The sequence below is a fragment of the Scleropages formosus genome, chromosome 23, assembly GCF_900964775.1.
Source record: "Scleropages formosus chromosome 23, fSclFor1.1, whole genome shotgun sequence".
In the NCBI taxonomy this organism is placed as follows: domain Eukaryota; kingdom Metazoa; phylum Chordata; class Actinopteri; order Osteoglossiformes; family Osteoglossidae; genus Scleropages; species Scleropages formosus.
Window position 1 is genome coordinate 6094485 of NC_041828.1, and position 20461 is coordinate 6114945.

Genomic DNA, 20461 nt, shown 5'->3' on the forward strand with positions numbered 1-20461 from the left:
TCATCTCATATGCATGTTCATCTAGTTCTAATAACAGTTTGCATGAACAGCTGAAGGAAGCGTACTGTAGTTGTGATATGAAACAATTGTAAATGGCTAGGGGGGAAAAAGCATTAAATGTCCCACTGAATTTACAGCCATGAGTAGATTAACATATTATGTCGGTGGTGCAGTTCCTCTATAGCCACTATTCATAAAGCATTTAATAAGGTACTAAGGGTAAGTAACTGTACCCTTTACAGTATAAGTCCCTTTGGAGAAGTGTCTGCTAAATGAATAAATATAAACGTAGATGCATGTAATGTAATGTGACTGGAAATATAAACAATGCCAGATAATGAAATCACTGTATTCTGCAGTACAGAGAGGTGAAGCCTGACACTAAAGGTACTACACTATAAGGTACTATATAGTATTTTGTACCATGCGAACCTTGTGCAAAATTCGGTCCGGGGCTGTCTGCTTTTTATCAGCTGCTTGTGTGCGTGCCCTGTATTCCCATAATGCACACTGCACATCCCAGAGCTACGCAGGGGCCCATGCTGTCAGTCTGTTACCATGGAAACTGTACTGAAAGCAAATGCGGGTCAGTGAGAAACGGCTCGGAGCCCAGCGCCGGAGCGCTGCGCAACTTCTTGGGCAAACATGTTGAGAAGTGATGTAAAAGACAGATACACACCCGTGTTCTCTTCACGCCTGGGCAGAGAGTACATCTGTACATTACACACTTTTTTTTTTTTTTTAGGCAGAAAATGAACTCTAACCCTAATGGAGAGCAGTTTCTAGGTGCAATCTTTCTGCTTGTGCAGCACTTTTCATTAAAAGCTCTTCTTTCCTCATCGCACCTTAATTTGCCAGGAGAAAAAAATTTTTGGTGAAATATATGTCAAGAATTATTTCAGCATGTCTAAAATGACTTTTTCAGGAAGCTCCCATGGCTGAAGTGTATTATTCTAGAGGGGCTTGAAATGTAGCTGTTTAAAGGCCTAAAAGCGGTTTCTTTCTTTTGCGGTTTGGAGGTTTAGACAACATTGCCATCTAGTGATGCTAAATGAAAGGATCCTAAACCCTGTTGTCCTCAGTTTCATTGATTAATAAGAGGTTTTTTAACAGTCCGGCTGGGAACATTTTAATCAATAGCACAGAGACACTTTGTCAATGGTTCTGATGTTAATAAAAAATGCTACCAGCTGTTACTGACAAGGGACTGTGAGCCCCCGTGTGTGTATTGTGACCCCATATTCTTCACCATTGGGTTTTTTTTATTATTTATGCATAAATATACTTCAGAGATATGCTGGAATTCACTAATCAGACAGATGTGATATTGAGAGATTCCATTTATGTTTATAAGGTTAATGCACTATTTTTCTCTAAAGTTATCATTTAGTTAAGTCTTTTGCAAGTTTTGACCTTCACAGCCATCTTCATAATCTATATTCTCAAAAGACTGGTTATTTATATTAGCAATTCTATTGCTTTTCCAAACATTGTTGTGGAAATTATAGTCCCGTATTATATACACTAGAAAGAAACCTCTCTTCATTTACCGCTTGTCCTGGTCCGGATCGAGGGGGTCCGGAGCCTATCCTGGAATCACTGGGCACAAGGCTGGGAGTTGACACCCTGGATGGGATACCAGTCCATTGCAGGGTAGCGCCCCTCTCCCCGACGCACACTATGGGCAATTTAGTGTCGCCAAGATACCTGAACGTCTTCGGACTGTGAGAGGAAACCGGAGCACCCAGAGGAAAGCCACGCCCCAGACACTGAGCCGGATTCGAACCTGGACCTGCGTCCAACAACTCCGCCACTGTGAGGCGGCAGCGCTGCTCCCTGCGCCCCTTGTAGCCCTGATTATAAACCAGCTCTATGATATATGTCTTCAAAGTAAGCGTGAGTTGTAATTCATTTAGAACATCAGTAATCCAAATTCCTACTGATGCTGTGCTTTCAGTTTCTTCGCGCTCACTACGTACATCCTCCAGACGCAGACTGTACGATATGTACCAGGTGTGGGACAAACCGTGTATTACGTAAATAAAACAGTCTTCGCGAAGACGCACGCGGACCTTTGATGAAGACGCATGCAAATTAGCACCGAAGTCGAGCGTGCGGCCGATAGGCCACGAGGGGCACGCTAATATTATGCTAATAAGCTCCGCCCCCGGAGCGCTCCCTCCCCACCTCATTCGGCGCTGCCGTAGCCAGTAGCCGTTGACGGCTCTAGTAGTGACGGATCGACCTCTGTCTGTGATTGTTTTCTTTTTCTTTTTTCATTTGTTTTGTGGGGTGAAAAAAAGGTGCACAGCCGAGCCGCACTACACTCATCCGTCTCCGATACACCCGGTCCGATTTTATATAGAGTTTTTTTTTTTTTTTTTTTTTTTTTTAAAAATTAAATCGGGCTTTTCGGATCGCTAGCAAGCTAACATTTGCTAGCCGCACAGCCTAACCGGGATTGGTGGTTCAGCTAGCTGGCCAGCGTGCGCTACCGCTAGCTAGCAACCTTAGTTATTCGTTTTATTCGTTAGCGAAACAACCTCGAGACGAGTCGGGATAAGGCCAGGTGAGTATGTATATGGCTTTTTAGTCCTCACATGGATCCGATCGGAGCCGCGGTCTGACACTCTGGGCGCCGCTTGTGATTTAAGTCTGCTGGGAGGACGAGCCGAGGAGTCGGGGCTCTCCGGTGTGGTTTGTGGGGAAAAATCTGCGCGGGGAAAACGGCCTTTGTGGAGGTTGATCGTGAGGAAATTGTGTAGTGTCGAAATGTTCTTCCGTCTATCGTCCCGGTTACGCTCCGGCGAGGCTCCGCCGGCTTGTTGTTGTCGTTCATGCAGCGCGGCCTACCCCCGCTGCCGCCATTTTGTTTTGTTCCCCTAATTCGGTTTACCGTTTACAAATGTCGGAGGTTTCGGAAAAAAAAGCCGGTCCGTCGCGTGTCCGCGCGCTGACCGCACAGAACCCCGCGAATGTGTGCTGTGTTTCCCGAAACACGGTGTTGTTGCGCCGCAACTACATAAGAAGCGCAGTGAAATACGAAACCAAAGGCCGCGTTTTGGCTGCCTTTGGTGCACCGTAGCGCTCGTGCGGGGTGGCGGGTGGGGGTCGCTCGCCGTGTGTTCCTTCTAAAAGCCACCGAACTACCGGATGAATCGTTGTAGTCGCGTTTGTGTGACTCGGAAATGCAGGCGGCTGAGGCAGGTTGCGGGTAGACGGGGAGGAACGGCGGCGGTTTGGTGTCCGAAGGCCTCGCGCTCCCTCCGCCCGGCCGCAGCTAACTAGCCGCGGTTGCTAATCGCTCGCCAGCTACGTAACGCGTTTCCAGCGACCCACTTTCCCACTGTGTGTGTGTGTGGTGGAGTTGGGGGGCGCTTCTGTTCTGCTGCCTTTTGCCACAGCTTAACGGAGGAGCTCGAGTGGTTCGGTTCGTCCTCCGGGCTCGTGTGTGTGTGAGAGACTCTAAGAGATTCCGGACCACGGGCTGCGCGGTCAGTCCGAAAATGCGTAACTAACTTACTGTGTCTCTCTGTCGCATCGCTGCCCTGCGCCGTGTTGGTCTAATACGACGCAACGCCTGGATATTTTATTAATATAAACAAACACTATTTAAAAAAAAAAAAAAAAAAAAAACACTACAGTAAGATAGTCTAGTAGTGTTACGCGAGAGGAATGTTAGTGTTGAAACGTGATTGGGTCCCACGCGTGGCTCAGTGCGCTACCAGAACTTGGGCAGAATGAGAAGAGATGATGTGCCTCAAAAGTGATGTTAGTCAAAGTGCACCAGACTGCACCCTCAAGTCGGCATGTGGAGCAGAGAATAGACCACGTAGGAAAACTGGGCGTTGATCCCTTTGATTGGTTGAAAATGCAGTTGAAAGGTACCGCAGTAACTGTTACAATACAGTTGATGTTTAATTTGAGCGTTTAGCGCGTGACGCCGAGCTGCACCTATTAAGTGTGGCGACAGTTAAGTTTTGTGCTGTAATGGGTTTTATTCAGCAGTGCTTTGCTGATTACTTTCCCGACAGGTTACTTTCTAACTCTCTCAATATTGATCCCTGGCGTTTTGAGTTAAATCTGCATGTTTATGGCTTGTGGTGCTTTTACACTACAGCTCCAGGATATGTAATGAGATTCATTTGTAGCTCATCTTCAGTGTATGCAAAAGTGAAGCTTTTCCTGTACTTTTTGGACTTGCTTTTCTACTTCCTGACCTCGTAGAAGGAGGCATGTCCATTGAGATGAGCATCAGAACAGTTAGGCACTGGGGTTTATTGGTGATCTGTGAAACACTATTGGTGTTGCCATGGAGGCAACCCCTCTGAAGGTAGAGTCTGAGAGACATCATTTATAATGCATCACCATGGCAACCCCAGTTCTTCCTGTTACTCTGTATAGTTTTCCTGTGGTCACCACCTCGTAATCCTCCTCCCTGAAATAGTGGCCCTCACCAATCATATTCTATGATTCGGATCAGACTTGTAAAGCGATGCAAAGAGTCATTGTCTTGGTATGATGAGACGCATTGTAAGTATGCCTGTGTTCTTTTCAGTCTCAGGTCTCACCATACTCAATGAGCGGACAGCGCAATGTCAGAGCGCTCTGGGCAAACAGCAAAGGGGAAGGATGGCAAAACCAAGTATGCATCTCTCAACCTGTTTGATACCTACAAAGGAAAGAGCCTCGAAACACAGAAGCCTGTTGGTAAGTGGCTTTCTTTGTATTTCACATGTTTTTTGTTGCCAGATGGTCCATCATTACAACCGAGCATGTGGCAAAAGCATTTTTTCAAGCATTTTTAACTTAACATTGTTTATAGTTTCCTTGGAAACATTCTATTCAGCCTGATTCATGGCATTATGTTTCAATGGGTTATTAAACCAGGATGAACTACCTTCCATTTGGCCAGATTGATAGTCATTCATATCTTCAACTCACTTAGCCACAGCATAAACTTTGTACAAACAGTTTGCCAAAACATGTAATTCATTTTTTTTTTTGAAAGTGGTAGATTGCTGTAGTCTTAGTGCAATTCAGCAGTAATTGAGGACACGGGAGGTTCACATGCCTATAATTTCACTTTGTTGTTTTTACAGTTAAGTTGCTGTCTTATTGCAAAAACTTAATTTTACCCAAATGAAGTCACAGCATTAGTTTTGTGAAGCATTTTGAATTGGATGACTAAAATTAACCATCTGCTACAATTATATGTGCAGTCTTAAGACTAAGAATCCACACATGGTCAAATGGACTTAGAAGTTTAGAAGTGAGTGCCATTGTTTTTTGTCCCCAAGGCCTTAGGTCATTACTTTTTCTCAAAACACAAAATAGCAGAAATTCCTGTTTCTTAGCATGGTTGAAATGCACTTTAAAGGGAATGCAATTTACACTGTGTGCCTCTCCATCAGTCCCCCCCCGCCATGGCCTCCAGTCTCTTGGTAAAGTTGCCTCAGCGCGGCGCATGCCCCCCCCAGCCAACCTGCCCAGTCTGAAGGCAGAAAACAAAGGCAACGACCCCAACATCTCGCTCGTCCCCAAAGACGGCACAGGATGGGCAAGCAAACAGGAACCTGCAGACCCAAAGAGGTGAGATTAGGCCTCAGCTAAGACAGGAAATTCAATCAGCAACCTCATAGGCAGCTGTGATGGCAATAGAAGCTATTTATTGTACGTTTTCTCCCTTGACATTCTAATAGTTCTGTGGGAAGAAGTGGCATTTTGAAGATTCCATTGTCTGACTTTCATTGCATCTTTTTTTCATTTCCAAATTGAATTGCCTGTTAAGAGTTCCAAAAAGAGTCTACGTGTCGATATAGGAAAATTCCATTTTCACCATTGTGGAAAAAATACAAAGGGTTTCAACATTTCCTGGTAATTGTACCATTCACTCTCCAGGCCTAGGAAAAGACCTGAAAAAAGAAAACAAATGGGGAGATGTTTGCATTTGCCAACAATATGATTGCTAGTATTCTACCATAAGGAACTGCTTTATTTTGTCTTTGTGGTTTGAAGTACTCGCTAAAGGCTGACACCAGTCTCCAAGAGAAGCTTTGGACGTTCTTGACGTTGGCAAGTCTTGCCCCGTGCAGGTTAACTTGTGGTAGTAACGCTGGTCGCACATGATTGAAATGTGCAGATTGATTGCACAGCATGAATGTTTTAAAGCCCTGCAACTCATAGTGGGAAGAAGCAGTTCTGTACAATGCATATCAAATGAGGGTTGAGATGATCAGGGCCTCTAGGGTCCCCCCTCCTGAACTCAGTTGCTCCTTTCTTGTAAAACCAGGCACCAAGTAACCTAGTGGTTAGGGACACTGCCTTGCACTCAAAGGACCCATGTTCAAGTCTGACCTCCTACCGTGCTCACATCAGATTGCTCCAGCAAAAATGACCTAGCTGTATAAATGGAAAAGCACTGTAAGTAGGTACATCAAGTAATTTTAGAGAAAAGTGACTGCTAAATAAATGGAAAACTTTCCATCAGCCCTCTGCTATATTTTATCTCAGTATAATTGACTTTCTATTCATTATGCGGAGGTATTTCTTTAACAAATGTGCATTTGCTCAACGGTTCTTACATTGGGATAGCTTAGTGTATGACACCTAAAACGTAGCCACTTTCACACAGGACAGTTAACTTTGTTGGCTTTCATCTACACCAGAAAATAGTTCCACAGAGGCAGAACCATTTTACTTAGTTTATTTACACAAAAGGAGAATTTCATCAGAAGGAATTACATCAGTCAGTTCTGGAAAACAGGCAAGTGGAAGGACTCTGAATGACAGTAATGGATGATAAATATCAAAAGAACTAAACACAATACTAAGTGAACCTTGATATTGTGCTGCTCCATATTTACCTACTTGAATAATATAACAAATGGAGAATTTCAGATGGACTGGTTGATTGTTCCATGCATGGGAACCATGGAATCCTTTAGGGCTGTCACTATTGATTATTTTGGTAATCAGACAATTTTGACAAGTACTCAAGTAATTGTTTTTTATTCACAATAAAAATAGAATCAAGCGAACAATAACATCATGCTTTGCATTTCAAAATTGAAAATAAAGCCATGGTTAATTTATGTAAGGGTTGTAGTTCGTTGATTTGTGTGATTAGTAACCATCAAACATGCTAACCCAAGCAGGAGTTTGTTATGAAATCGCGATGAAAAGTAATGTGAACATTTTGAAACATGGATATATTCACGCCTCAACTTCACATTTCGTCAGAGTTTATTATCGTCTACATTCCACTAAATTGTGCTCTCTGACGGGTGCTTAAGTGGTGAAACTCTTTGTAATGCAAATATATCATACATATATCATGTTCGGTCTTGTGTTTAAAACGGCGTGCAAATTAAAAGTGTTCAAAATGATTAAAGCTAGTAGTGATCTTACCGTGCTGGCGGAGCATCTGTTACGCCTGGATGTCGCCTTTTCAGGTGCCGTAGCATTGCAGATGTGCTGTTATTGCATTTAAGTTGGTTTTTGTACGGACTGCGGACAACTATGTTGTTCTTTTCTTCTAACGTGTAGTGTTCCCACACCGTTGACATTTTTTGCCATTTTTTTGCACGGACCCTCGTCTGCACCGCCGCCGTTTTGCCGAGTACTCGACACAGCAAATTGTACTCGAGGATTTTTTTAAACTGGGTACTCGAAATTAATCAAGTAATTGTGACAGCCCTAGAATCCTTAGAAGAATTGTCCCTAGTAGGGAACGTTAAGGTTGAATGAGGTTTGGGTGGAATATATATGAATACTACTATTCAAAACAAACCAATTGTTAAAACATAATGGAGGGAGATTTCTTAATGAGAGAAAAACAAGCATATTTGAAAGTTGTTTATCTGGAGAACATTGTGAATTTTAAGACTAGTAAACAAAGAATTAGTCAGTGCGGTGGCTAAATTAAATAAGTATCATATGTATCAAAGTTAATTGTAAAGTGTTTCTTTGCATTTTAAACTGTTTGGTATTTGAATCCTTTTTATGTGGCTCATTATAATACATAAGTAGTCACAAGATTTGAGAAATACTAGTGCATATACAGTTGATGGCTCATGTGGGGAGTGGGTGGCCTTTTCTTCTTTAATTTTGTGGTTCACCTCACCTAGGCCCATATTTTGAATGGACATTTTTGCTCTTGTAAGGGATTTTTTGAGATTTTGGTCTATTCTCCAAATCTTTGGATACAAACTACATGTTTTTAGCTCAGAATTGTTGAAAAGGCAGGAGCCTGTATTTTAAAAGCAGATTCAGTTTATTGTGCTCTTGAATGTCAGTCACTCGGAGAAAGTACAAGTGTCGTTTGCCCTAATCCCACGTGGATTGTTCCGCAGTGATTTGTAAGGCACGTTCAAACTAGCTGGCTCCTCTTCCCTTGCAGTACCGATGTATTGTCAGCTCCGCAGCTGGAGTCGCAGCCACCTGTGGCTTCACAGACGCCTGCGTTGACCCGGCCGAGAACCCCGACAGCACCAGAGGTACACTGAGCCATTCACTTCCACTTAACGAATACTTTTACTCGTGCTCCCAGTGACGCTGCCCTGTTTTTGCGCATGCCCTTTCTGAATTATGACAGATGTCTAGTTTACTGGCACCTTGCCATGCTGTATCTCTTCCCAGGGATGTCTGCTAGGCTAAATAGACTCTTTTCTTTTTTCAGGCACCAGCTTCAGCCCTGGCCGCAGGGGTAAGGTCCTGGGCACAGGCCAGTGTTACACATGGAGTGCAAGGGGATGGTACGTCTGTCTGCGTGATATTTTTCTCTGTGTATCCATCCAGCTCGTCACATTGTTGTCCTTACCTTGGCAGGATTTTGAATGTTGTTTGATAGCGCATTCCTGGAAGTTTTCTTTATCCCAGAAATGCTTGCTTGTCATGATACACTGAGGATATCTTAGTTGTATGGGTGTGTGCCTACAGGTGGAAAGGGATTAAACCAACCGTCGCCATTCTCTCGCGAGGAATTTCCCACCCTGCAGGCGGCTGGAGACCAGGACAGAGCTGGCAGAGAACCGGCCACTGCAGATCAGTGGTATGGGCCCGGACCAAGCCTCCGCCCCCAAAGTGAGTGCCAGGCCTGTTGGTAACACCCATGAAGCTGACGCTCAGTCAATAACTTCTTTGTTGGTGGCGGAAGAAATGCTTGAACCCCATGCATTCATTAACTGTTGTTCTGCATTTTAGACTATGAATGCATACTGCAGCGTTCCTTGTAAATAGGAGTATTGTGTATATTGTTCTTTCTCCCTCCTCTTACTTCCCGTCGTAGTAGGTTTTAGTAATTGTAGCCTTCTCTGTTATATTCCTTGAATTTGAATAGTTTGCTACAAATCTAATCAGACGGCCTTGCTACAGACTTCTGTAACAGGTTTATTCCTGAAATGTGTTAAGTGTCAGTAAGACGTACAGCTCCACAACTTGCTGTTGAAAACATGCTCTATGTTGAGCTTTACCATTTTGACTTGGTTTTGCAAGACTGTTGTGTGCGGAATGGAATGTGTAAAGGCATTAAGTGGCGTTGTCCCATCGATAACGTTCTGCCATTTTCTGTGCCTTCTCTCTTTACCCTTTCCCTTTCACGATGCAGATGTCACAAGTTGGCGGGATGGGGGTGGCCGTGCCCTGAATGCAGCGCTGCCTGGAGAGGGCGCTGCAGAGGGTGGAGCTGGAGGAGCATCCATGATGGAGGGGGCATCTGGGGCTGGGCAACCTGCTTCCCACCAGCTGCAGAACCTGCCTTCACATGGACCCCCTAGAAACCCCCCTTCCAACAGCCCTGGCCTCCCTTTGGCTCAGCCCCCTGTTGGCCCCCAGTTCCCTGCCTATCGCGGGATCATGCCGCCCTTTGTAAGTACATGTGTGTAGGAAGTGAATAAGTTGGTAATGGCTGCACTGTTAAATTGCTATAACGTGTAGCATCTTCACTGCTGGCTATAAATCTGTCAGCAGTTTTTGACCTGCTGTTAGGATGTCTGAAGTATATGAGGTGGTAGTCTGTCCGTGAAGGAAGGGATATTTGTGTACTCGCCAAAATAGCAGAACATTTATGTTTTGTAATTTTCAGGTCATGGGAGAGGCTGGTACAATAGGCATAGCAGGTGTTACAACCACTACAGACAACTTTTATTGTTGCTAGTTGAATTCAAAGTTTTTTTTTTTTTTTTTTTTTTTTTTCTTTTTTCATTTTCTTCCCAACAGATGTACCCTCCATATCTCCCCTTCCCACCACCTTATGGCCCCCAGGCACCATACAGATACCCGCCATCTGCCGATGTTCCCAGGTGAGGTGCTAGATTGTATAAGGGTTGCTTGGAATTTAAATCTATTTCAGGGATGAGTTTAGTCCTCAATAGTGGGTTTTTTTTTTCTCCTTCTCCCCCTTGCTCATCACCTCAGTCACCCTGCCTCACCTGGCTTCTTTTTTCTGTATACAATTTTGTAATTCTCCCCCACCCTGTCCCAGGTTTGCTCGTGCACAGGGAGGTGCAGGTGACGGGAGGCCCCCAGGTGGCCCAAGGGTTGTAGGAGGGGAGGTGGTGAAGCGTCCCTCCATCCTGAAGCAGGATGACCTGAAGGAGCTGGATGAGCTGGACCATGATGGGGACGAAGGCTGGGCTGGTAAGAGCATTCAGAGCAACAACGGAGGATGTGGAATGACCTTCAGCCTCCCCGTGAGACAATGTCTTGTCTTTGTATCCATCTGCAGGAGCTCATGAGGAGATAGACTATTCTGCCAAGCTGAAGTTCAGTGATGATGAAGGCGAGGAAGAAGGGGAGGAAGAGAGGACTGAGGGCAAAAATTGCAATCGGTAGGGATTATCTGTCCCATAATGTGGCTTGCAGTACAGGACCACACTGAGTTTAAAAGCTCTAATGGATGTAATCTCTCTCCCCAGGGAGCAGAGAGAGCAGCAGCAAAGGACCCAGGAAGGACCAGCCTCTGTTACACGCTCCCGAGGCCCTGATAGCGGAGGAGAGAATCGTCGCACCCCTCCCTCAGGCCCTGAAGAGGCATCCCAACCCCCCTCTACCAAGTCAGGCTGGGCTGAGGAGGGGGCAGGTAGCTGGGCAGCCCAGGGCCATGCAACACTTTATCAGGTACTTTACATGGTTGAGGGGAGGATGAGTAGTTTTCCATCAATGTCATCTGTTCTTGAATTGTTCGATGGCGACATCGGACGTTTAAGCAAGTACACAGTTTATACATTAAGCAGTACTGTAGTACCATCATTCTACCCCCTTGAGTGTATATGATGGTCCTTTAGTGGATCTATGAAAGTATAGTCAGTACTGCGTGGATTTTGGCGTAGTAACTGGCTCCCCTTCATCTGTAGGGGCGGAGGTCTGGGCTGGGTGGTCCAAGGGAGCAGCCCTCGCCCCCACCGGGCCCCCTCCTTGGCCAGGCGCCCTACTCCTACTATCGACAGGTACTGATGGAGAGCTGAACTTAGGGATTGTCCGCAGGAAGCGGACGAGTAGCACAGTGATCAGGCTAGAAACCGGTACAAAGGTGATGCAAAGAAGTTAGTATTAAGTTTGGTTTTGTGCAAGACCTTTTTTCTTATTCCCCTTTCCAGGACCGTCCTGCACAGCCTGGCTCCACTGCTGGTCCCTCAGGCTCTGGCCCCGTATCCTCCCAGAAGCCCTCATCACTGTCCCAGCAGCAGCCCTCGGCCCCCCCATCCCTGCTCACCCAACCTCAAGCTGAGGATGAGGACGAGACGTGGCGGCAGCGGCGGAAGCAGTCCTACTCGGAGATCTCCGCAGCAGTGGAACGTGCCCGGAGGCGTCGTGAAGAGGAGGAGCGCAGGATGGAGGAGGAGCGACGGGCAGCTTGTGCCGAGAAGCTCAAGAAGCTTGATGAGAAGCAGCAGCAACAAAGCGCAAAGCCTGCTGCCATCACTAGGGAGGGCAGCAGCCCTGGGCCTACTCTGTCTGCCACTTCCCCAACGGCCAGCCAGCCCTCCTCCCCCTGTGTGGACTCTGAGGAGCCTCCCCTTGCTGTTCCCCAGGCAGGGACTGCAGCTGCAGCTGGGGCTGGAACAAGCAACAGGCAGAGGGCTGGCAGTAACAGCAGCTATGAGTCTAGCACAGGTGAGCGCAAAGCCATTGGCTGTCTTAAGAGGTCCTTTTGTGATGCAAAGCTACATCCATTGTAATTTTCAGTGCTTTGAAACTTACTCTTTGTTGTATACTTAAGAACTGTTACATTGTTAGATTTTTATTTTCTATTATCCTGTATTTTGGATATGGAAGTTTTGTCCTCACCCCCTTTTTTTGCAGCATGTGTTCTTACAATTTCTCCCTCCCTCATGTTCTCCCCCAGAGCCACAGCAATGCCCTCCACCCCCAGCACCCCAAACTCTTGACACCACAGCAGCTGGGGAAGGAAAGGAGGAAGCCAGTGGCCCTCCCAGTGTCCGTGGTGGGGGTTCAGATGTGGTAAAGGTGGAAAGTCTAGGAGGGGGGTCTGGACGCCAGCCAAGCAGCCTTCCCAGTCAGGGCTATTCCAAGTACCAGAAGTCTCTACCGCCTCGCTTCCAGAGACAGCAGCAGGCAAGTAATGACAAACAGTCTCACGTTCATTCCAGTGTTAATAATGGTGTCTTGACACCTTTTAAAGGCCAGTGTTTATTTCAGATTTTTTCCAGTCCACTGTTTAACTAAACCATAACATTTTTGTCACCATCAGTTTCATCAGCAACATACTATTTCTGTACTTCCGTGTTTAAGTTTCATATTTTTCTCTCAGGAGCAACTACTCAAGCAGCAGCAGCAGTGGCAGCAGCAACAGCAGCAGCAACATAATCAGGCTGCCCAAAACCAGCTCCAGCCTCCCCCTGCACCACCCCAGGGTCCTGCCCCAGGTGCGCCGCCTCAGCCAGCCCCCAAACAGCCACCCATGTACCCTGGCACACTGGGACGACCTCCTCCGCTGCCGATGAACTTTGATCCTCGTTGGATGATGATGCCCTACATGGATCCACGGATGATGCAGGGTCGTCCTCCACCCATGGACTATTATCCTCCCAGCATGCATCCTTCTGGTAATTGTCCATTCATTTTAAAGTGGCTGCAATATGTACTGTAACTATGAAACAATTATGTTTTAGTTATAAGCTACTGAGCAGACAGTAGTTTGACCGTTAGGACAAAATTTATTTCTCTGTATTGTCATTGTTATTTTATGGCATTTTAAGGCACCGGAAACAGATTCGACCTTTTGTGCTTTATGATCCAACTGCTGTCTTTCAGGACTTTTGGCTCGTGAGCGTTCTGATTCGGGTGGCTCTGGGTCAGACCCCTTTGACCGACAGCAGCCCCATCCAGGACCTCCTCACCCTCATCGTGGCACACCCCCAATGGACCCAAAGCTGGCCTGGGGACCTGATGTGTTTCCTGGGGGCACTGAGCCCAGAGGGTTGGGTTCCCCATTGAGGCAGAATCAGCAACATGAGGATGATGAGAACAGCAAAGGGCTGAGGTAAAAAAAAATAAATAAATAAATAATAATAATTGAGGATGACTTTATTGCCAAGTCAGGGTGTAGCAGGACTTAACAGAATTTCTTCTCTTAACCCAGGAGTGACACCCCTCCAACTCGACTGAGAGAGGGAGGGACAGGTCCCATTCAACAGGGCAATGTTGCCCCCAGCTCTCCGTCTGCCTCCTCAAACCAAACCCCACCCCCATCTCTTGGCTCCCAGGGGGGCATTGCAGGAGGAGTTGCTGGCGGAGGTGGAAGTCATCTTCCTCATCATCACCAGTCTTTTGTTGGAGGGAGGGGTAACTACAGTAGTTTCCCTGACAATGGGTCCAGGGGGCCTCCGCACCAGCAGCAGAGGGGTAACAGTGGAGGTTCCATGCATAGCTTCAGCCACCAGGACGAGAGCTCCAGAGGGGTCCAACAGGGGCAGATTTGGGGTGCCCCTCACCCTCACTATGACCATAATGGCTGTGCTGATCTGTCCCCCCTGGAAAATAACCCGCACCTGCATCTCCATCATCCTCATCACCCTCACCCTTCCCATTTCCCCCTTCACTCACATAAGACAGAAAATGGCAGAGACCGTGAAAGGGGAGCAGAGACGAAGAAGAGCAATGCTTCGCCCCCACTTCACCAGCCCTGCCTTTCTTCCTCCTGTTCCTCTTCTTCCTCATCTTCATCAGCTCGTGATGACAATAGCGGAAAGCTCTCTCAGCAGCCCCTGCCCCCCCAGCATGAACATGACATAGGGGTTAGCAGTGGCAGGAAGCAGGAAAAAGTTAGTAATGCCCACCTTCATTCTACACATTCGTCTCTTGCACCTTCCTCTCATCACTCTCTTCAGCAGCACCATCCCAAATCTAATCAGCGTGGGCGGGAGCACAAGACTGAGACTCAGTGGGGACCACGTCCTGGAAGCAATAGTGCCAGTAACATTTCTTCCCACAACCGGAAGTCTAACACGACAGTGGGTGGTAATGCAGGAGAAGAGCCAGTCAGTTCTGTGGCAGAAAAATCCTCTTATCAGTCTGGGGGCAGTGGCACCAACAAGAGGGCAGGGCCAATAAAGAGACCTGTGCTTCGAGAAATTAAGCGAGAAGGAGTGGAAGGAGATGGAGAGAAGATAATTGGTGGATCAGGAAAAGACAAAGAACAAGACTGTAACCAACCAACAACCAAGCAGGATGCAGCTATGAACTCCCATGCATCACCGGCACCCTTGAAGGACGATTCTGCACAGATGAGCAAATCCAGAAATGGAGGAAAAGAGCGAACAGGAGGTGTAGGTAAAGGACCCAAAGAAGGGGACACCCAAAATCCATCCTCAGGCTACCCTATTCCTACTTCCAGACGGGACATGGATCGTTCCTTTGAAAGGAGTGGTGGCGGAGCTCCGCCAAGGGGGAGCAGAGCCGGTCGAGGTCGTGGGGAGTTTTATGGAAGGGGTCGAGGTTACAGGGGCACCTATTCAGGAGGTGGTGGTGGCGGAGGCAGCAGCAGTCGTGGTAGAGCAGGAGGAAGGAGCAGTCGGGACTACCGGTCAGCAGCAGGCAGCACCTCCCACCATGCTCATCCACATGGCTCCTCTGCTCAGGATTCCAGCATTTTCAAGGGGGAGGTTGTGATCGGGGGTAGGCAGGGAAGTTCTCAGATGAACCCTGGACGTGCGAGGAACCGCAGTGAGACCAGGAGTGAAGGGTCTGAATATGAAGAGGTCCCAAAGCGGAGACGACAGAGGGGGTCTGAAACGGGCAGCGAAAGTGCTGCTAGTGACCTTGCCCATTCTGACAAGGAAGACAGGAAACAGCAGTCCAAGAATGGCAGTGGTGGTGCAGAGAATCCCACCACTGCCACCAGTGGTGGCACAAACTCCACCATTCCACCTCGAACATCCCAGACTCGTGTCTTCACCCCTAGAGGTGTGCCATCAAGGCGAGGACGAGGTGGAGGTGGTGGCAGTGGGAGTGTCTACAGAAGTGGTGGCGGTGGTGGTGGGGGAATATCCAACAGTCATCGAACAGGACCCAGCTCAACCTCCCATGGATGGGCTTCCAAATCTTCTGTGCGAAAACAAGTCACTCTGCAGTCCTTACCTCCAAAAGATGTGGGACGTGGAGGTGGTTCTGAGAAGAAGGATAAGGTAGCAGATTCAGTTCACTCCCCAAATCAGAACACAAATGTGATCCTTTCCTCAACTCCCACTGCACCTTCAGCAAGCCAGCTCCCCTCTGAGAATGGAAATGCGGGAACCGGTGTCTTGTCAGCGAACACCCTTCAGAATTCCACTGATTCCACCACACTCCCGCCCTCTGTCACGGGCCCCGAGGGCCGTGGCTTTTCTTCCCGTGGCTTCGAGCGTCCGCCCCGCCGTCGCCGGCATGGCCGCTCACAGCATCAGCAAGACAAGCCTCCAAGATTTCGCCGGCTGAAGCAGGAAAGGGAGAACGCAGCCCAAATCAATGGCAGCACCGCCATAATTGGAGGAGGAGCACCACAGCAAAGACCAATTTCACCTTCCCAGATAAATTTACAGGATGTCGATGGTGCTCCCATCACAACCACCTCTGCTCCCAGTGCAAACCACAACTCAACAGCTGGTAGCAACAGCAGTAGTCACCAAGCGGGAACCAACTCAAATTTAAATAGCCACCATCCCCACCACCACCACTACAACCCTGCCACTGCTTCCCAGCACCACCACAACCATAATCCAGCAGGTGGCGCCAAATCCCCTGATGTTTCCAATCAGAATTCTGACCAAGCCAATGAGGAATGGGAGACTGCGTCTGAGAGCAGTGACTTCGCCGAATTTCGGGAAAGAGAGGGAGGAGGTGCTGGGGGGGGTGGCAGATCCTATTCCTCCCATCACCACCACCACCCGTCCGGAAGAGGAGGCAATGGAGGAGGAGGTGCAGAGCGAGAGATGAGCGCGAAAGAGTCTGCTGCAAACAAGAGAAGCTTTTCCAGCCAACGACCCGGAATGGAGCGGCAGAACCGAAGAGTGAATGCAGGCGGAGGAGGAAGGGGCCCTCGGGGGCCAACAGGTGGAAGTGGAGGCGGCGGTCCCGGTAACGGAAGTGGTAACAGAGGTGACAGGCGTGGAAATTTTCCCTCTCCAAAAAATAGAAAGTAAAATTTAAAATTTCAAACATTTCAGATCCACCCTTACCCCCTCCTTGTTTAGTCCTGTCCTTCATTCCCCTACATTCCCATAATTTGTTGTATATTGCAATGATATGGAGACAGAATATGTGCACACATACATTACTCACTTTGGCTCCCTTTTCAAAAGCACCTCCATTTCCCTGGCTTCTGTCTCCGTGCATTTGTGTAAATTGTTTCTTCCCCTCAATCTAGGCTCTCTTGTTGATCTGCCCCTCATAAACCTTGTAATTGGTTCTTATGGATTCCCTGCCTGTTTTAAATGCAAGCAACTTTGACTGAAATTTTTTATATACAAGCACAATACAAAAAATGCAAACGCGTTAACACCCAACAGTAGAAGTGCGACATGTTCTATTGACACATGTTGGAAGTATTGGCATAAGGGGTCTGATCCAGACGCTTGTAGAGAATGCCGATGTTTCTATTTATGTACTTGTATATTTATACCACAGTAGGGGTGGGGAGTTACTCAGATGGGAAGTTCTGCGTATTTCCTTTATGAGGGGGTTGCATATTTTAACGAAAACAGTTGTACAAAAGTTTCATCTTTTGTGTTGATTTTTGCCTCTGTTAATTTGCATTTCAACCACCCTCAAAATTAGCAGTGTGCAGCCTTTTTTTTTTTTTTTTTTCCCTTAAAACAGGTCATTAAAATAACTTTTATACTACTCCCCCATTTCATTTCTGATCTCTGAGGAGGAAACCTAAAGTTGCTGTGATTATAAACTTTTATTTGTATTCCACCCACACTTGTAGATTTGGTCTCTAACGTCAGTGTTTTGGTGCCTGTCTAGAAGTAGGCCAATGTTAGGTGTTGACCTGCTCTATTCAAGCCTTGTTTTCCCCTTTGTTGTGTATTCAAGACTAATCTGATTTCTTGACTCAGCTCTTGAGTATTGTATTGAATATGCAGTAGTTTGACTGCGCTGCAAAATAAGAATTTTCTTAAAAGAAAAAGTGTCATGACTTTATTAAAATAATCTTGGGGCTGAATTTTAACTGCTTATTTTTTAGAAATATCTGGCTACCACTTTTCATAAAATTTTGTTTGAGTGACAGTGGGAGTCATGTTTTCTCTTAAATGTTTAAAAAGTCATGAAAGAAAAGCTATAATCCTAATGAATGTTTTTCTTTGAAGGAAATTTTTTGCTTTGTAGAGTAGGCCACTCTGCTGTAAGCACTCCTGTAGTGAAAATTTTTTTTTCTTTTTTTTTTTTTTTTTTTTTTTTTTTTTTTGTCTGCCCGGAAGTCTGTTGTACATATTGAGCAAGCTTACTTTGTGCACCATGTCTCCCACTGGTCCTTTAAAGGCAAAATGAATCATTTGACTTAATATTGTACTGTTTCTATATGTACTCTGCAGAAGTGATAGTGAATTTAGTGGTGTGCACTAGAATGCAGCTGCACTGTGCAACAGACATTTGTACATCAGCTCTTGCACCTTCATGTACTGAGCTGGTATAGCATGAGGAGCTCTGCTTTGAATGAGTACTTTGCAAAGCTTATAAGACCAGTGTTCCTGATGTTTAATGGCAACAGCCTGTTGTCCTTGTTCAAAATTACTCTGCAGAGATTGCAATTGTAGTTCTACATATTCTTTATTTACAACAGATTTTCCAGACAGACCTCTGGAACGAAATATGGCTCTTTAAAACCATCCAACCCACAAAAAGGCAAAGTTACAAAACAAGCTGTAGTAGATGTTACTGACTTGCACGTGCGCGCGCACACACTTGTAGCTCTTGGAATCTGAAGTACATCATCATTGTGTGGCCATTTTTTATGTGCACCTTTGTTCCACGGCTGTAGGTTGGGGTTTTTTTTGTTCTGAAAAGGGTCAAAGAGAAGTAGCATATTTGTATGTGGATGCGCGTGCGTGTGTGTGCGTGTGTCTGTGTGTGTGCGTGTTTCCAGTTGTCTTTGTAATATCTCTTGAGGGGGCTGGGTGGAGGGGCATTTAACTTTCACCTGTGTTTCTACACATCCTTTTCGAAAGCGTAAGGAGAACATGTGGACAATTTTACCATCTTTCTTTATATGCATTCATTTAATATACCTTCAGGTGTGTGCATGTTATATGCAGATGACTGGTTTGCACCAGGAGCCTGGCGTGAACACAGATCAGATGACATTTTCAAACGAGAAACCACAGAAGAAAGTGATGAAGTGTGGGGCGTTCCTCTGCGCCATTGATTTTCAACAAAGCATGATGGGGTGCATCCTGTGCCGTCTTGTTGATGCTTCGTGCAGATGCTGTAGGCCGAGCCCTGATCTACAGCCAGAGCTTCCCCTGCAACAGCTCCATGCAGAGTCCTTTAATCCTCTCAACTTCTCAGCACCTCTTTAATTTGACATGCTCATATTGTATGTACCCATAATAAAAAGTAGATTCCTCTTTTGAAATACACAAAAGATTGTATCATATTTCCAGCATTACTTAAGTATCTGGAGTTGTTTAACATGGTTTATTAATTGAACCATAATATACACATATGTCTGTATATTGGTATGTATCGAAGTTCAGCTACCCCAACTTACATTCCCATAAACAAATGTTGCCATTTTTAAGTTCAAGGGAGCAATGTACAAGCAGAGAAGTGTCTTATTATAATAAACATTATACAGATGAGGAAAATAAATTTTTTGTTTTAATGGAAAAGAACTTGCTTTGTCTAAATTTCTTAAATCTACCGCCATGAGTGCAAATGTTTCTTGGGGTGACGGTCTTACTGAGTGGTCACGCAGCACATGTGCTACCTTGGCAGTTAACATCTGAGACTTGAGAGTGCTAATAACCAACTTCTTGGTGTGTTTCTCTCGTTCTTAAGAGAGTTCTGATGTCGGGGGGAACAGTAGGGAGAAAAAATCTTTACAGTTGTGCCTTTTGGTTATTTATCAAATTGATTACATTGTACTGATCCCTTAGTATTACTTCTAAAATGTACTGAATGCTTTGTGAAGTTGTAACTTGTGGTACTGTGCTAGCTCTGATGAATATAACCAGACTAATAGTAAGAAATAAACACCACCAGGGTTATGAAAATAGAGGTTTACTGCTGGAAAACCGCACAAGGCTCTTAACACATTCCCTTTTCCTGCTGAACTCTGAAGACAACCCAAACTACACAGAGTAGGGGGTGAGGGAAAAAAAGCTTGACAGTGTTTTATTAAAACAGTTTCACAAATACAAAGATGTACACATCCAGTGTTAGCAGAAAAAAGAACTTCCCGGGTAGCACAATATGGTAGAGAGTCTTACTCTCCATCCATGGCTTTGCTTTTTGGGAACATCTTTGGGGAATTATTATAATATTACATTTTTCATTTAGACAATTTAGATTGCCCAAGGCGGGGTGCGGTGGGGCAGTGAGTTGGACCGGGTCCTGCTCTCCGGTGGGTCTGGGGTTCAAGTCCTGCTTGGGGTGTCTTGCGATGGACTGGTGTCCCGTCCTGGGTGTGTTTCCCTCCCCCTCAAGCCTTACGCCCTGAGTTGCCGGGTTAGGCTCCGGCTCCCCGCGACCCTGTGTGGGACAAGCGGTTCAGAAAGTCTGTGTGTTTGTGGATTGCCCAAATTTTATTTGAAACAAACATATATTTCAGATATCACTGAACTAAATCAAATTCTAGTTTTAAATCCAGAAAAAAAGGCAAATGTTCAAGTTCATTGAAAATTGAAACCAAATTTTCTTGAGTTAAATTACAACATAAAGTAGGGAATATAGAAATAGAAGTGGTACCTGGTAGAAGCACATTTAGTTTCAATATAATTTTTTTTCATTAAGAAAATAC

At 46.0% G+C, this 20461-nt stretch overlaps 1 protein-coding gene across 2 annotated transcripts; it reads left to right on the forward strand.

Moving 5' to 3' along the window:
• The first annotated feature begins 2206 nt into the window (after positions 1-2206).
• prrc2a (proline-rich coiled-coil 2A) lies at positions 2207-18819 on the forward strand. 2 transcript variants are annotated; one of them, XM_029248164.1, is made up of 17 exons: positions 2207-2569; positions 4559-4710; positions 5415-5592; positions 8402-8498; positions 8681-8756; positions 8941-9084; positions 9608-9867; positions 10219-10301; positions 10484-10638; positions 10727-10829; positions 10917-11118; positions 11355-11447; positions 11598-12114; positions 12347-12576; positions 12773-13067; positions 13276-13504; positions 13604-18819. In XM_029248164.1, the coding sequence occupies exons 2-17, from the start codon at positions 4596-4598 to the stop codon at positions 16638-16640; spliced, it is 5814 nt and encodes a 1937-aa protein (XP_029103997.1). In that variant the 5' UTR covers positions 2207-2569; positions 4559-4595; the 3' UTR covers positions 16641-18819. The 2 variants fall into 2 exon arrangements, with proteins under 2 accessions (XP_029103997.1, XP_029103998.1); XM_029248165.1 differs by lacking the exon at positions 11355-11447 and having other exon boundaries at positions 13604-16640.
• Positions 18820-20461: the final 1642 nt, after the last annotated feature.

What these genes read in the sequence shown, in the direction of transcription:
- prrc2a (XM_029248164.1), top strand. Translation starts at nt 4,596, where the DNA reads ATGTCAGAGCGCTCTGGGCAAACAGCAAAGGGGAAGGATGGCAAAACC. An exon ending in ACATGGAGTGCAAGGGGATG is followed by an intron (nt 8,757 to 8,940) that starts GTACGTCTGTCT and finishes GTGTGCCTACAG; the next exon opens with GTGGAAAGGGATTAAACCAA. An exon ending in GAGAACAGCAAAGGGCTGAG is followed by an intron (nt 13,505 to 13,603) that starts GTAAAAAAAAAT and finishes CTCTTAACCCAG; the next exon opens with GAGTGACACCCCTCCAACTC.